This window comes from Rhinoderma darwinii, chromosome 6 (assembly GCF_050947455.1).
Source record: "Rhinoderma darwinii isolate aRhiDar2 chromosome 6, aRhiDar2.hap1, whole genome shotgun sequence".
In the NCBI taxonomy this organism is placed as follows: Eukaryota; Metazoa; Chordata; class Amphibia; order Anura; family Rhinodermatidae; genus Rhinoderma; species Rhinoderma darwinii.
In genome coordinates this window covers 136,421,282-136,439,540 of record NC_134692.1, presented here as the reverse complement: position 1 = coordinate 136,439,540, position 18,259 = coordinate 136,421,282, and the positions used below count along the sequence as shown (strand labels likewise).

Genomic DNA, 18,259 nt, shown 5'->3' with positions numbered 1-18,259 from the left:
TAAACACAAAACGGTCAGAGACTTTCATCAAGACTATTTGCAGATTTGCTCCACTTTTATTATAGAGCAATAAAAAAAAAAAACAAACATTGGTTGCAAAAGTTTACAAACCCTCTACACAACTTTTGCATTAAGGAGTTATTTTTCCCCCCCCCAGGAACAGCACCATTTTTGTCAATGTCGGGTATTGCAGTATTCATTTTAATGGGGCTGAGCTGTAGTACCACACATGGCCTATAGACAAAAGTGGCGCTGTTCCTGGAAAAAAAAAAGCGAAACGCGTTAGTAAAGATTTGTTTATGGTACTGAAAACTTAATTCTGCAATACACGTATGCATAGGAAAATGTGAAAACCGACCCAACCATATCAGTCCTACCAGCAGAAGGTAAATAGTGGCTTCTAAATATATCCATTATCTCTCTATTACCTACTGTTCTCCTGTATAATCACAACGTATACACGAGACGCTCTTGTAGACATCGCCGCCATTTACCAGCCACGGTTTAACTCTACCAAAATCTTGGATCCCCTCTCCCAGGACCGCAAAAAGGGGACAGGATCTCGTATAAGATTATGGACAGAGGATAATAGTTTGGCAGGATGGACCGACTGCAGCCAAAACACATCCCCGCCAGTCCTTGGAAAAATTGTCTTGCATGAAACAGGTCCTTGGTTAAAAAATGGTTGGGGACCGCTGCCTTAGATCAGCTGAAATCGTATGTGTGGGTGAGGGGTCCCCCCCCCCCCCCGAAGGTGGAGGCAAGATGACACTGTATACGTACCCCTATGTGATGCCTAAAAAATTCCCCCCACAAAAAAACAAGACCTCATACAACTATGTCAAAATGGTGGCAGTCAGAACGCAGAAAAGCAAAAACAATTTGTGTCCTAAAGGCCAAACTGCGACAAGAAGACGATAAATGAACAATAAAAAAACTGATGGTTTATGAGCGCCCTCTGCTGGTTCTCCTGTTACTGTACACAGTGCCGTGCAGAAAACGAGGTCTAACGTTCAACAATTCCTTTTGTGAATACTTGAGAATATAAGGGCCCCATTCTGCTCCCCCATGAACCCCAAAGTTATTTTATTTTTATCACATATAATAGCATGGCTGCAACCATGAGAAAATGCTAAAAATACACATGGACTATATTTTATGATGTGTAGAAAAAAATAATCCAAAATCCCAAGAAGAAAAAAAGTTATACGAATGTGCAAAGACCTTGTTCACACACTGCTGATTTGCTGCAGATTTTGCATGTGTTTTTTTTTTAAGCCAGAAACCAGTATTGGAACGTAAAGTGAATGAATATATAAAGTTAGGCCTTATAGGTCTGGATCCAATTCTTGTTTTGGCTTAAACAGTGCATGCAAATTTTGCAGCAATTCAGCACTGTGTGAACACGGCCTAAAAATCCAACTCCATTGCCATAAAGGTCTGATTAGGGGGGCTTCAGAATAGAGACGACCCTCCCCCTTCAGTTATATTCGGGGAGGATGACAATATTAGCATGGGTTGCATTATACCTGTAGCTGTCCTGCTTTTGCAGAACTACACCCCTAACCATGCTGGGAGTTGTAGTTTTGCAACACCTGGAAAGCCACATATTGGAGAACACTGTTCTATGTTATGGAGGCCCAGGTTGCTTTGATATCGGCCTTCAGCTCGTCTGCATTGTTGGGTCCGGTGTCTCATCTTCCTCTTGACAACACCCTATAGATTCTCTATGGGGTTTAGGTCGGGCGAGTTTGCTGGCCAATCAGGCGCAGTGATACTGTGGCTATTACACCAGGTATTGGCACTTTTGGCAGTGTGGGCAGGTGCCAAGTCCTGCTGGAAAATGAAATCCGCATCTCCATAAAGCTGAAATGTCCTGCTAGACGCTGCGCTGACTCTGGACCTGATATGACACAGTGGACCAAACACCAGCAGATGACATGACCCCCCAAACCATCACTGACTGCGGACACTTCACACTGGACCCCAGACACTCGGATTGTCGCCTCTCCCCTCTTCCTCCAGACTCTGGGACCGAGATTTCCAAACGAAATGCAAAATTTACTTCCCTCTGAGAACAGGACACGGAGCAGCAGACCCGTCCTTTTAACCCCTTCCCGTCGTAAAGAATTTTAATTTTTTCCTCCCCACCTTCCAAAAGCCATAACTTTTATTATTTTTCCATCCATACAGTCCTATGAGGGCTAGATTTTTGCGGGACGAGTTGTCGTTTTTCGTAGCACCATTTATTGTGCCGTATAATGTACTAGGAAACGGGGAAAAAATATTTGTGGGGAAGAAAATGAAAAAAAAAACCAGCGATCCCTCCATGGTTTTTTGCGCTTCTCGCTACGGAATTCACCGTGCAATTAAAACAACATGTTAACTTTATTCTGCGGGTCAATACGATTACGGCGATACCAAATATATATCGTTTTTTCTATATTTTACAAGGAAAAAACGAAGTTTAAAAAATAAAATTTATTTTGTGTCGCCAAATTCCGAGAGCCATAACTTTTTTTATTTTTCCGTAGAAGTGAGATGACGGCTTATTTTTTGCGGGATAAGCTGTCGTTTTTAATGATACTATTTTGGGGTACATGCGACATTTTGATCACTTTTTATTCAATTATTTTGTGGGAGATGAGGTGACCAAAAATAGCGATTCCGGTGTTTACATTTTTTTTTTTACGGCGTTCACCGTGCGAGTTAAATAAGGATATATTGTAATAGTTCAGACTTTTACGGATGCGGCGATACCAATTGTGTTTACTTATTTTTTTTTCAATGCTTTAGGGGGAAACTGGGAAGAGTTTTTTTTTTTTTTTTACTTTTAATATTTAAATTTTTGGACATAAAAAAACCCCCTTTATTTTACTAATATCGTTGATCGTTGGATCGCTTGCGCTATATACTGCAATATTGCGGTATATTGTCTTTCTGACAGAGGCACGGCTTAATAGGAGCACAAAGATGGCCGACATGGGGGCCTTCATTAGGCCCCCAGGCAGCCATAGCAACCATCGCCACACAGTGATTGCATTGCGGGGGGCCCGAGGAACTGCTAGAGGGGGTCGCCACCCTCTTTCTAATGATTTAAATGGCGCGGTCCCTATTGACCGCTGAATTTAACGGGTTAAACGAGTGGGATCGTGGGACTCCGTGACCTCCCCTACCCGGCTATGATGTAGCCATACGTCAAATGTCGGGAAGGGGTTAAAGGCTTAGGAAACCTTTGCGGGTGTTTTGTGTTGATTTGCTGATTAGTGTCACCAGGAGACGACAATCTGCAACTTTTACGCAATATTCTCATTTTCTGAGACACTAAATTTGGGTTTTTCATATGAATATGGCGAAACAAAACTTCTTTTTTTTTTATCAAATAATTTTATTTTTATTTTTTTAAAGGTGGTATAGCATAAAACAAGACATATAAATTTGGTATCGCTGTAATCGTATCAATCTGTAGAATAAGGTGCACATGTCGTTTTTACCGCCAAAAACCCCCCAATAAAATGGCGTAATCATTTTTTCCCGCATTTCACCCCACAAGTAATTTTTTTCCGCTTCCCAGGACATTATACGGTACAATAAATGGTGCCATGAAAAACTACAACTCGTCCCGCAAAAAACAAACCCTCGTACGGCTCTGTCTACGAAAAAACAAAGAGGTTATGGCTTTTGGAAGGTGGGGGAGGAAATAACGAAAATGAAATAACTCAAATTGGCCGTAAGGGGTTAACAGACAGTCAGGGGTTGAGTTGCTTACCAAAACAGAGATCACATCTGAGGAACTACAAATCCCAGCAATTCCAGGCTCAGGGGTACGCATTCCGCCGCCTGGCTACACAAGGGTTAATAATCCTCCGCCTGGCTACACAAGGGTTAATAATCCTCCGCCTGACAGCGTGAGCTCCCAGCATGCACTGTTCCCCTGTCAACATGGCGGCGCCCAGTGACCGGCAGCCTACCAATCCTCTCAGCGGCTTCCCGTTTGCCATCCCGGGGATGAAGAAAGATGGAGGCGGTCAAGAAGGGGAGGCAAAGCCCAAAAAGCCGTGCAGGGCGTGTATGGACTTCAAGAGCTGGATGAGAGAACAGGGGAGACAGAGCGCGGCCCCTCAGGTGAGATGTGACCCGAGGGCGGCTCTGTCCTGTTACGTGGGCGCGTGACTGTAAAGCCGCCTTCTCTCCGAGTTACTTGAGTGTCCCTCATCCCAACCAATCAGAATGCAGCGTTTAATTTGGCTTGGAAAAAGGAAGCAGCGGTCTGATGGGTTGCTATGGGCAACAGCCGCCTTTACTGGGCAGTTGGCCCCTATTGTGTCGTGGGGGGGTATCGGGGCGACTGTATCGTGTACGCTGCTTCCTTATGGGTGCGACTCTCGTGCGCTGCGTCCTGAGAGGTGCGACTGTATCGGGGATGCTGCATTTTGAGTGAACAAGTGTATCGCGTACGCTGCTTCCTGATGGGTGCGACTGTATCGCGGATAAGGCATCCTAAAGTGGGGGCCACTGTATCGCGCATGCTGAGTCCCGAGAGGGTAACTATCTCAAACGCTACGTCCTGAGGGAGGGCGACTGTATCGGGCGGGCTGGGCTGGCGGTATCGGGCGGGCTGGGCGACGGCATCGGGTGGGCTGGCTGTATCGCGTGGGCTGGGTGCGGAGGGGCAACTGAATCAGGGAAGCTCTTTCCTTTACATTTTTCTTGAAATTCAGGTGTTTTTGTCTTTGCCCTCGTCTGGACAAGTTTATTTCGCTACTGACTTGTATCCTTTCCTTTCAGGAGGGTGACGTAGAGGATAAGGAGCGCCCCGCCGAGTGTCCGTTAGATCGGGAAGAGCTTGGCCGCAGTACCTGGTCCTTCCTGCACACAATGGCGGCTTATTTCCCAGACCACCCCTCCAGCAAAGAGCAGCTGGAAATGAAAAGCTTCATTAACCTCTTCTCAAAGTTTTACCCCTGTGACGAGTGTGCGGAGGACCTGAGAGAGAGGTGCGTTCCCCACCTGCAATCACCAGACGTGTTATTTACAGCGTTTGCCCCCTTTTGGACAACCCCTTCTCATTGAGTGGGTCCCTTGTCCTCATTTTTTCATTCTCCTAATCGGCGGGGGTCTCGGAGGTCAGACCCCCAGCGATCATAATGTTATGGAATATCGTAAAGATATGGAATACCCTTATAAGATGGGAATACCCCAACATAGTGGCGGCCATATTGCTTGTCAATGGGCCATGAGCAAAATTTGCTGTCTATTTGAACGTCGATTTGTCAGGTTTAAGATTCTCTTTTGGCGGATTTAGGCAAGAAAATAGGCAAAATACTCAGCCGGTAGACCAGGTCAGTCCTGTCGCTCACCATACAATGCCGGAAGCCTCCCCTGCAATGCCAATTTTTTTGGGAAATGTCATCTGAGAGCCGAATAGATGCACTAGGGATTAAATTGACATTACAAATCTCCCACTTTAGACATTTATCGTCAGGATATATCTAATCTGTGTCGGTCCCACCTCTGAAAACCACCACCTGTTGGAAAAAACAGGGACCTGGACCCCCGTTTTGCAAGCCGAGGCTGCTGGTGGCCACTGCATACGGGGGAAGACTACGTGGAGAGGTGGCCGTGCGTGTCCTCCGCGCTCTCCATTGTAGTCTATAGGAGATAGAAACATTTCGGACCAGGGGTAATCCATGTGAGAGTCGTGTTATTGTACCTCTTGGGGTTGTCCCTCTAGTTCTCCCACATTGCAGTGAATGGGGGAAGAGGACCAAGGTGGTGTCCATGAAGACCCTGGTAGCTATCTATAATTTCTGCACAGAGCTATTGAACGGTGGACTAAAGACCTCACCACCAGTTTCTGAAAAATATAAAAGGGTCAATGAAATGCCAATAAATACACTAGAAAAGAAAAATAGATCAACTTTGCGCAAAATACTCTGATGAAAAAATTACTTTTGCTGGCCTATAACAGCGCCACCTTGTGTTTAATAATGATATCTACATGCGCATCCTTTTAGTAATGTCTTATGGCTCAGGTGGAGAAGCAAAGTATTATGTCGGGTCCTCTGTGAACGGCACAAGATTATTCACTTTAGTTCAGCGGCTTTCTCTCCGCCTGTCAGACAGGTGTGTGTGCGCAGTAGCACGCTCTAGGATCTGGAGGGGGGGGGGGGAGCGGAGATAGTGCCAGTGCATCATGGGATTTGTAGGATGAAACGCCTGAGCTGCATCCTCTACCCACAGGAGAGCGGAAAAGATCCTAAAAAGGTATTTTGACGGGTATAAACAAGTATTTGACTTTTTATACGTCATTTACACTACTATTGGAAGGTTATTGTGTGAAAATGTATTGTGGTCTATCCCCTTTTAGGCTGTATTCACACAGGGCGGATTTGTTGCGTAAAAGTACACTGCGTATCTATCCTGGAACCTGCAGGGAATTTCATCCAAAAAAAAAAAACGCACCAAATTGTGGTGCAGTTCTTTGGGCGGAATTTCCGCTGCGGAAAGCTGTGGTCTTCGTTGTCCTAGCGACACGTCCCTCTGGTCTCCGTGCAGCCCGGCCTCCTGGGATGACGCTGCAGCCCGTGTGACTGCTGCTGCCTGTGATTGGCTGCAGCAGTCACCTGAGAGGTCCAGAAGAAAACGTCTCTATGACGATGCCCAGGGTAAGTGTCAACCTCTTGATTTATTTTAAACTAAAAAAAAGAAGGGCTCCGTCTTTTTTTCTGACTTGAGTTTTTCGCAACGTTTCCACTACAAAATTTTCAACACTTGCTATTTGTTGAATTCAATAGGAAAACCCACAACAGAAGAGCATCATAAATTGACATTCTGCGGATTCAAAAAACGCATCGCAGGTCAATTTCTGAACGATTTTTCGGGCTATTTTTTTTTTCCTCTGCGCTGTCTAGATGGATGAGATTTGTTTAAATCTCATCCACTCTGCTGCTATCAGGCCGGGTTCCTACGTATTGTAAATGCTGCCGAATTTCCGCAATGGAATTCTGTGCGTAAATGCCGCAGCATTTGCAGTAGCCGCAAAGTGGAGGAGATACAGAAAATCTCGTGCCCACCGTGCGGGGAAAAAACGTAGAGTAAACGTTAACAAATTGAGCTGCGGTGCGGAATTTATGCTGCGTTTTTGTTTATTTTCCTTTTGCGGGTTTTCCCCATTAAATTCAATGGGGATGCAAAACCTACAACAGAGAGCCAAAACCGCAACTGTGGAAAAAAAAAAAAAATCATACTTACCCAGAACGCCCCCCTCCTTCCTGCAGTCCGGTCTCCCGGGATAACGTTGCATCCTATGTGACCTCTGCGGCCAATCACAGACTGCAGCGTCATCCAGGGAGGCCAGACCGAACTATGAAGGAGGGATGTGTCGCCATAACAACGACCTACGTAAGTATGAGCGGATTCTACCACTTCTTTCCGCAGCTGAAATACCGTCCGAAAAAACGCACTGCAATGAATTTTCTGCCTGCAATAAAACTGTGTGAACAGGGCCCAAGTGTTTCTAGCCTAATGAACAATGACTTTACTTGCAGTTACTCAGAAGCAGCTTCTTAATATTCTCCTCTTCTTCTTCTATTCTCGCAGGCTCTCAAATACACAACCGGACACCAGTAATGGACACAACCTGGCGCAGTGGATGTGCAGACTTCACAACGATGTCAATAGGAAATTGGGCAAGGTCGAATTCGACTGCTCCAAGGTGGATGAGCGATGGCGAGACGGCTGGAAGGACGGGTCCTGTGACTGACACCTGGATGACCTCTAGTTAGATTTATCTTTTGACCTAATATTGGAAACGGCCAATAGTTCAGGTTTACGCCGGGAAGGCTCAAGTCTATTAATATTTCTTTGTATTTTCTCATTCCTAAAGCGCTGATAATGGGACATGTTCCTAGTGACGGCTGCACACAGGGACGTTTTCCTTTAAAGGGGTAGTACAGGATTAGAAAAACATGGCTGCTTTCTTCCAGAAACAGCGCCACGCCTGTCCATGGGTTGTGTCTGGTATTGCATTGAGGCTCTATGAATGTAAATGGGGCTGAGCTGCAATACCACATACATCCTCTAGACAGGTGTGGCGCTGTTTTTGCAAGAAGGCAGACCTGTTTTTCTTATCTTGTACAACCCCTTTAAGATTTACCCATACTGACCAGTAATTCTACCTCTTACAGTATCTGTGTAAATGACTTTTTTCAACGTGCCAAAAAAACATTTAAATAAGCAGTCAGTCGTCTGAGACAGATAATAGGTTTTTCCATTGCAGGCAGTGGACATTGCAAGTATTTCTGCTACAGAAGGTTGAAATACTGACCAATCGCAAATACAAAAATTGTAACTTTACTTTCCATAATTGCAATGGTTTGGAAATATCAAAGAATCATTGAATATTTAGTAAGAATCCGTTGAACATGGCCGAGTGTCACCAGGACAGACCCCATTAAAGGTGAGATCCACCCATCATAGAAACGGGTCACAAGATCACGTAACTAGAGCACAAATCCCTTTGGCCCCTTCTGAAATTTCGATCACCTCTAAACAAAGGGCCATTCACAGCTATTGAATTTCCTATAGACCATTTTATCGGATATTAAAATCTCTGACCTGCGCTAAAGGATTAAAGTGCGTTGACACCTCCCCCAGAATGAAGCACACCCTATGTTTATTTTCATGGTGTCCCTCCTCTCAATGAGCTCTCTTCACATGCATACCTGGCGTCGCCTTGCATCGCTTCCGTAATTACGGGTGCACATTCATAGCCATCCGTAATTATGGAAGCGCCCATAGACTTCTATGGGGAGTCTGTGCCATAATTACGGATGAGAATAGGACATGTTCTATAATTTACGGATCATTTCTACGGAACGGACACACAGCCGTAAAAATACGGAAATGTGTCCGTAGCCCATAGAAACGAATGGGTCCGTAATTACGGATGAAAAATATGGCCGTGTGCAGGGGGCCTAATAGCCATTCTCCACCTAGAGTTATTTTTTACAAAAATCTAATACTTCATCCTGAGATAGAGCCTGGCACACTGTGACTGCTGCCAAGTCTGGTTTCCCCGTCTCTTCCATCAGCACAGTGTGAATCCAGCTTTAAGACTTGTCTGACATTCTGGTTGCTATGGATCCCCTGCTTGACAACCAGTCTGATTTAGAGTATTTAGGTTTTCCGCTCCAGGCAGAATTGGCACTGAACTGACTCCCAATAGTGTGACACTTGTATCATCCCAACCACAACAGAATATGGGAATGTGCAGCAAGATGGTGGTTATATGGGTTTGTATTTCCCGCCGCCTGGTACTGCCGTGCTGTTCTCCAAGGCCTTGCACTAGTATGGGTCCCCACATTGGGCAGGGGAGACGAGGAAGCACAGGAGCTGCACCAGTCCTGATCTTCTTATTCACACTGGCGGTAGTTACTTATGTTTCGTAGTTTATAGCCATTCTATCCTCGATGTAAGTTTTCCATGCGCTGACTTCCTAGTGAACTGGTGCATATACACAGCATTTAACATTAGCGAGCAGAGCTGCAGTATAAAGCATGGAGGAGGAACAAAGCAGCAGTCTGGGTCTATGATGAGATGGGGGATAAACATCAGACTACCATTAGATGGTGCTTCTATACTGGAGTCTCTGATCATAGCTGTGCCCCAATAGAACAAAACTAAAAAGCAGCGATCGGGCGCCAAATATAACGGAACCGGTATCTAAATAATGGAGGAGGATAGAATTTTTTTTTTTAAGGTGCCCCAGGGTTTGTGCTGCACTGCCTATTACATGGTACACATGTATGGGCAGGTGAAAGGTTCTCCTTAAGATAAATCAGACCCCCATTATCTGAAATTAGATTTATGTTTATAATATTCTGCCACTTGCACTGGATCGGTCGTCTATATATTATCCCAATCTCTGTGTAAAATATCCGTCATGTTTATATACTTCGTTTTAATATGGAAAAATGATGTGAATTTCTAAATTAAACCTGTGATTTGATATATTACCATCTGTGAATTGGAACTTCTTTAACTATGGACCCAGAAAAACTAAAATTCAAGGAGTCCGACCATATAGTATCTTTGTGGGATATGTCCTAAATCTCTGGTAGGTGCGGGTTCGGAGAACGAGGATCCTGGGACCCTCGTGTGAATCGCAGCGAGCGATATATACTGCGCTAACTGGTTCCCATATGTTTGGCTCCATCTGCCATTGACTTCCAGTATACAAAAGTACATAAAGTACCCAGTAAAACGTGTCAATGACCGTATTTAACCTTCTTGTACCCTTCCTATCCTCAGCTCAGAAATCCCATCAAGCAGTGATGAAAAATCGGCAGAGTATCGCATGACTACATTGACTGTCTATCGATTAATACATTGAAAATCTGCAGCACACCCTCAAAGTCGCACAGAAAAAAAACTAAAATCTAGTCCCTCATATTAAGATGGCTTATATTAACCTCAGTATTATGGCCACTAGACCCAGACCCCCTGCAGTTCCACTGAATAAGCAATAGCAGGAGTACTCAATGTCAGGCAGCAGCTGCAAAAGCAAATAAGATTTTAGGGTGTATAAAAAGAGCGATAAAAACCTGTGATTCAAATGTAATATTAACCCCTCTATAAATCCCTTGTAAGGACACGTCTTCCATATGGGATTCAGGTTTGGGCTCCACATTGTAAAAAGGATATAGGCGAACTGGAGAGGGTTCAAAGGTGGGCAACTAGATTATTGAATGGGATGGAGAATGAAAGGCTGGAGAATTTGGGCTTGTTCAGCTTGTATAAAAGGCGCCTTAGAGGGGATCTTATTATCATTATAAATATGTGTGCGGTCCATACAGAGAACTAGCACATGATCTTTTCCTTCCAAGGACTTTACAAAGCAGAAATCTTAAAGCCTCGTCTCGGGATCGTTGCAGATTCTCCCGACGTGGCTGACCCTTTGACACGGCCCCGCTGCATTTCGGCCACTACTCCGTGACACTGTATCTTGAAGGAACAGGTCTCCCATAGCAGTGACTACAGCATGTCTCAAGTGTGAGGACCTGAGATCCGTGACCTGGAAGTGAGTCTGCCTCCCAGCATGTGATCCCGGCTTCTCTCCTCCTTGCTCCGTCAGTTCAGTATCATGACGGCAGCAGAATCCACTGCACACACTGCCCGGTCAAGGGTCCGCACTGCATTACCTCAGCCGAAACATCATCCAGTTATACATGGGCTGCTTGGAAGTGCACCGCGTGGTTATAGCCGTATGACATCAGTGCAGGCACCGGACTATGTACCGCAGCGTTAGAAGAGGAGCCGATGATGTCACACCTATGGGTATAACTACGTCTGGAGGTTCTTATAAAGTCTTGAACGGCAGGGATTTTTCTGGACTTCATTATAGCCATCCCATTAATGGACACTACATATAGCCTCGTCTCCGCCTGAACGGCTGATAACAGGGAGCAATAGTTGAGTTTAATTGCGCAACAAATGGATAGGATAAACTGCAGATTTTATGTCCATTTAAATCTGATCCGATCTGGTCTACCAGTATATAGGATCCTGCTAGGTTTTCAGTGTTGTCTGGACAACCTATATGTAATGGGGCTCATCCCCTTTCACTTCAATGGAGCTGATCGGCAATACTAGTTACAACCCATGAACCAGTGTGGTGCCATTTCTGGACAAAAGCAGCTATAAACTAACCACTTACATGAGATTTCAACCAGCCAGTAACCGTTTTTGTATAGTGTCAAAAATTGGGAAATTGTCTGTTCAAGAGGCCCCGTCACTAGGTCATATAAGTTGAACTGGTAACTGACCTGAATAGCGCTGTGTCTCTGATTCCAGCGCTGTTTTTCGTTCATTCCTGGACCCCCCCGTTCCAGAGATATGGCCCACTATTGTATTGTCTCCATATATGGTAATTTGCTGTAGTTAGCCAACGGGGTGGAGCTAGCACCTTCTTCTGATGCTGCCCAATCAGTACAAGACAGCTTGAGAGTAGTTCACGCCCTGTTTGCTTATTACAGTAAATTAGCATATAGGAAGCCAACACAACAGTGGGTCACATCTCTCTAACAGGGGGGTGTAAGAAAAACAGCGCTGGAATCAGGGAGACTGCGCAATTCAGCTTAGTAAACCAGTTCAACATATATGACTTAGTGACAGATCCTCTTTAAGTAACATTTATCTCCACTCTTTGCATTAGGCAGCAGGAGTAGTTGCCTGAGGGTTTTCAGGTCAGTAAAACTAAAAGAATTAATTTAAGGGGCATAGACTTTAATAAAATTGTACTTTAGACACCCCCTAAAAGTTTGGCTGAGCTCCTATAACGCAGGGGGGGGGGGGCACTTAGTTCTTACATCAGGTGACTGTACAGTGTCTGGTGTAAAAGACACTTTCCAGAATGTATATCTGTGCAGACACTGAACTAGCAGGGCATGCTGGGAGATTTCAGCTGTGAAACCTGTAGAATTGTCAATGCAGCTCTGGAGTATAATACAGGTTGTAACTCCGTACCTCGATCATCAGACTATAAGATATTAGAATTTGTTGTGTAAGGCCAGACAGCAGGCGGCAGCAGCGGGTGGCACGGCACCCCATGGGACAGCGATTGTGGGATCTGACATTAGATCTTGCCTGTCCCAGGCTGCCAAGAAATAATTTCTCTATTCAGTGTTCAAAGTACAATATAGAACAAAATGATTTACTAACCCCTGATAAATAAACATACGTGCTCATAACGCTACACTAGCCGATTACACTAGTAATGCTGATATTCAACCACTAGGAGGCAGAATACATAATTTATTCTTACTTTACCCTTTTAACCCTTTCAGGACAAGACTAATTTTAATTTTTATGTTTTTTTCCTCCCCGCCTTTTATTTTTTCGTTGACAGTCATATGAGGGCTTCATTGTTTGTATGGGACTAATTGTACTTTCCGATGGTACTATTTAATATTATGTGTGATGTACTAGGAAGCTGGAAAAAAAATTAGAATGAGGTGAAATTGGAAAAATCAGCAGTTCCGCCCTCTTTCTTATGGGTTTCATTTTTACGGTGTTCACTGTACGGTGAAAATGACACGTTACCTTTATTCTGCGGGTCCGTACGATCACGGTGATACAAAATTTATCACGTTTTTGTTATGTTTCAGTACCTTTTAAAAAAATGGTCGCCATATTGTGACTGTAACTTTTTTCTATTTCTGTGTACAGACCTGTGTAAGGCGTCTTTGTGTACGTGGAAAGATGTAGTTTTAATAATACAATTTGTGGGAATGTCGGGCATTTCGATCGCTTTTTGTTACATTTTTTTGGGTGGTTGAAGTGGCAAAAAAACAGCAAATCGGCCATTTTGACCTTTTTTTCCCCGCTATGACGTTCACCGTATTGGAAAAATATTTTTATATATTTATAGTTTGGCATTTTGGGACGTGAGGATACCTAATGTGTTGATGATTATTTTTATATGTGATTGCGGGAAAGGGGGATGATTTGAATTTTTATATAATATAATTAATATATATATATATATATATATATATATTTATTTATTTATTTTTAATATTTTTTTTTTTATATTTGTAAAACCTATTTAATTTTTATTTATTTTTTACTACTAATTTTTAGCCCCCCTAGGGGGCTTGAACCTGCGATCATTAGATCGCTTACGCCATAAACAGCAATATCACAATATTGCAGTCTATGGCAAAATCAGTGCATTGCTATTGGGACCTGCCACTGGCGATCTTCCTATCGCAGGGCTTCACAGGACTCCCAGCTGCTAGAGGAATACACCGGCTCCGATGTGAAAGGGGCAGTAAAAACCCCCTCAGATCCCGGTGGTCACATCTGACACCAGCATCTGAAGGGTTAAGCATTGCGGCTGGGTCCCTGCCGTTTAACACAGCAGAAACGCGGCGGCTATGGCGACTTCTCGGCTTCTGAGCCGGCGCCATTATTAAAAACCCTTTGCCGATGTAAATCGCCGGTGGAGTGGCGAGAAAGGGTTAGGATTCCCGGGAACTTAAAATGTAGTATTATTGAAAGTGTAATAAAAGAGGAACCAGAATACTTATCCCATGTCAAGCATTACTGTGTGCCCCCATTGTTTACACTACTGAGCGGCTTAGTATGAGGGAATGACTGTGGATCAGGCTGCTGGTGACGCTGATCTGTGTGTCTTGTGCTGCTGTGTTGGGAGATCATTGCTCACAGACATCCGCAAGAAAATGTACAGTCCGGCCTCTCAGTCCTTGGACAAACATGGACTCTCCTTTGCATGGCAGACGACGTAATTAGTGTCAGTATTACGGCTGCAAGACCTGGACCTCCTGCGGTTCTACCAAACTGGACTGGTTGAAAAGTTACGCTACTGATAGATATTGGAAGCACAATGGCTCAGCGCTGGGGTCCTGGGCTTGAATTTAACCTAGGACAACACCTGCATGGAGTATGTATTCTCTCCAGAAATCCCCAAATTAGTCCCATAATGACCTGAAAAATTAGTCCGGCATTATGGCAGAGGTCGGGGGTCATCTTTTTAGTGCCCATTTGTGCTCCTCCATCATAGGCACTGCTTAACTTCTTGTAGGCCCCACACCTGAGCCTACATGACTTCTGTTGCCTCTATTAACTCCATTGTCCTGTGGACGTGTATTATCGTCAAATAACAACACTTGCTCTCCATCCATTCATATACAAAGCTGCTTCCCTTCTGCTGGTTGCCATTAGAAACAGTCAGCAATTTAGCTCCACCCTGTTGTCTGACATGTGACCTTACAACTGAGCTCAAACTATGTAACTGGTGCCTGATCTCCCACAATGCACTGCTCTCTGCTAAGCAATAAGCCAATAGAATTGGGATTTTGAATGTCGCACAATTGTGAAGCATCAGTACAGCCACTGACTTCTATGGGATCAAAAAGAAGGTTGTACATCTTAAAATCACGAAAAGTTGTGCTTCTGTTGGGGCATGCTGAGAGTTGTAGTTTAGAAACTACTAGAGAGCCACAGGTTGGAGATAACTGCAATAGATCAACAGTAATAGAGCATCTTAAAGGTGTCCTCTCAGCGGCATAACTATGGGGGAGCAGAGGTAGCAGCCACTCCCCGATGCTGCAGGATATGCCAAATATGTCTGATATAGGACCCGCACCTATATGGAGAACAGGGGGTCCCCCAACTCCTGTCCTGCTTTATCCAGACAGAGAATGATAGGTGGTGGTCCCAGAGGGAGGTCATTTGAGGCCCGGGGACCATACATGACGGGTAAGATATTGGCATTCAGGACAGGCCAGTTTTCGGCGGCGTGCGGCCATCAAAGGCGCAACATTTTTGCACACTGTTATTCACGGTCGGAGGAGGAGTTTACGAGAGGGGAGAACAGCAATGAACATTTGACAGCAGCGGCCAGCGAGGGGTGAGGAGAGGACAATAGGTGAAATGCTGGCGACAGGTTCCCTTTAAACAAGAAAACAATTAGCAATCGTTGTGTAATGGCTGATATGTAAAAACAGGAAATAAAATGATTGAAGATATTCGTGATCTATGAAAGAGGAACTCTGGATGGTCACAGAGCAATGTTGATTTATATGAATTTTTATTTTGGCAAAAATGCAGAAGAGAAGCAATTCTGCTGCACTTATTTACTTATTTTTTACAGCCTACACCGATCATCAAAATGAAAAATCCTACCTGATAAAAAAAAAAAGTAAAATTAATAAAACAGTGATGTATAAAAAAAACAAAACCGTTATATAATTCACAAAACATAAAAAAATATACACTTATCTGGTATCATCATTCCTATATGTGCCCTAGGGAATATGGTCAGACAACCTTGGAGTCCAATTCAATGGGCCTTGGGCTGTCTGCCCATATAAGGTATGGGCTCCCATCTTGTCACAGGGAATCCCTGTGACACGATGAACGGTGGGTTCCCCCCTCGGGCTCTCTCTTTGAATGCTGCTATCAGTGTTGATCATGGCATTCAAACGGTTAAACGACGGAGATCAGAGGTTCCTATGCCCCACTTATGATGGCACAGTGTTTCTTTAAATAAATTTTTGTTTTGTTCTCCTTCAATTCCATGCACTGTATCACCTGCGATGGTTCTATAGCAATGTTCATCCTGATCCTCCTGGTTCATAAACTTTAGTGGTGAAACGTCTTTCTTGAATAGTCGAGATTTTACAACAAATGTTATTTGATGAATGACCCCCTCATTACACAGTGTCTGCTATACAATGCCTCCATTATATTTATTGCGCCTCGTGACGCCCTCTATATGACAAGCTGTAAACTAATCTGTTCCAAAGTGTTAGCGCCATTTAGAAATGAAATCTAGCCACGCCATTAATAATCGGCAAGACGTCATGTTTATTGATCTCCAGGGGAGACGCTGCTGTTCATAAAGCACGGGATCTCCAGGAAGTCTTCTTCTGGCCAGAGGAGGTGAGTCACCGCGGCTTGATGAAGATAAACCTTCCTTCTGGGTAATGCTGTTAAACATCATTCTGCAGGTTCCAGGCAATATGTCAGACACTTCTAATACCCCCGTGACACACAGCAGATGCTACTAGTTTTACTTTGTGTCTGTCTAAATGGTTCTAGACATGCCACCCGCCCCTCTGCTGTATCCTAATCTGAACTTCTCCGATGGCCACACCTGTCTGGGCGAAGCCGGTCATACAGAGCGATATCAATTGAAAGTTGGCAATGATCCCCCTTCAATCCCACAATTCATATGCATGTTTATCATATATATATTGATCCCTATGTGGTGGGTCTCGTGGCTACAAAGAGCAGCTCTCGCTCTGTAGTGTCCAGCATGTCTGTTTATTACAGACAGCCCGTTGGTTTTAATGGGAACTTAATGTAATACTTCATTTTTCCTGTTGGAGCGCTGCAGGGAAATTGCCCACTTGAAGCTGATGTAGAGTAAATCAATCAATATGAGGGGGTGGAGCCTGACATACTGCCTGCAATGGAAAAATATGTTTCAGGAGATAAGTGCCACTAGCTACTATAATTTAGAAACCATACTGTAAGCACCTTTATAATTATGCCATGGACTCTCATTCTTCTGATAGGAGTGGGTGGGACATTCACATATCCGATATTTATGGCATATCCTGTGGACATCCCATGAATGTCTAAAGTGGGTTAACCCCTTTAATGGATAATATATTTTATAACCCCCTCCCCCACTCCTGACAAAATGATGGCGTACTACAACCTGGGTTTGGATCACTGGATGTGAATGAGATGGTAATAACAAATATAAATGATAATAATTGGAAAAACTAGCTATAGAGGACACCAGTTATATCCGGGAGCTGAAGAGTAAAATGAGTGCTCTCGTTACAGTTCCTTAATTAGTCACTGGAACTAGGGACTTTCTCGGTTGTCTCTTACATATCCTTCCTCCCATAGTTCTGATCTGCAATAATTATATAAGAGGCAATAATGTTATAACAAAGCATAAAAAACAGTGACTATAAGTAAATAAAGCTGAATGAAAAATTCTTCCCCAGTTTTCAAGATCTCTGCCTACTACCTGTGAATGGAAATTGGAGCTGAAAATACATCTAGGTCAGCTATGATTTTCTACGACTGGGGCAAAGATTGTTCACTGCTCTAGTACTGTTTTTTAATACCTTGGCTATATGGCACGTTGGCACCCTCCCTGCCCACTGCATGAAGCAACTGGGGCTCATCCCCGCTCCTCTCCCTAGCGATGCCCCTGTCCTAATCATGACCTGTCACCGTGTATCAGAGCATTTCCTTGATAAAAGCAGATTTTCAGCCTCTGGATGTAAACAATTAATGTTTCCATCCACTGATAGCAAGCAGAGATTCGTTTTTAAAAAAACTGCTTAGTGCATTTTTTTTATTTTCAGTTTCAGATATGCCCTTTCCAACACATATTAGTGTCTTGTGTCTTGGTACCACTCACTGACCTCATGAAGGTGGCCTGGTGGGTGGGTAGTTTAGCGGGGGTGAGGGTCAGACCTTAAGCAGAGCAAAAATGCCTCGGCAAAAGAGAAAGTGCCAAAATATACATTCTTGAGGATCAACACCTTGGTGGTCCTTTTCTAGTGTACAAAAGGGGACAGGGCGAGTGCAGTAATACACATCTGTATGCAGGATCAGACTACACAGAATTGCTTGTAGTCTGTTACCATGGAGACTATATTGGAGCTGTATACACAACAGGAGGATTTTAATCAAGATCATTTGC

The 18,259-nt window shown here is 44.0% G+C and overlaps 2 protein-coding genes across 2 annotated transcripts in view; one reads left to right on the top strand and one right to left on the bottom strand.

Moving 5' to 3' along the window:
- LOC142655896 (NADPH oxidase organizer 1-like) overlaps window positions 1-4,145 on the bottom strand; it is a 38,039-nt gene extending 33,894 nt beyond the window's left edge. Inside the window, exon 1 of the mRNA XM_075830562.1 lies at window positions 3,770-4,145. The gene's annotated coding sequence lies outside the window, so the exon portion shown is untranslated. The remainder of the gene's footprint in view (window positions 1-3,769) is intronic.
- GFER (growth factor, augmenter of liver regeneration) lies at window positions 3,907-10,019 on the top strand. The gene is made up of 3 exons (XM_075830564.1): window positions 3,907-4,125; window positions 4,789-4,997; window positions 7,603-10,019. The coding sequence occupies exons 1-3, from the start codon at window positions 3,922-3,924 to the stop codon at window positions 7,763-7,765; spliced, it is 576 nt and encodes a 191-aa protein (XP_075686679.1). The 5' UTR covers window positions 3,907-3,921; the 3' UTR covers window positions 7,766-10,019.
- Window positions 10,020-18,259: the final 8,240 nt, after the last annotated feature.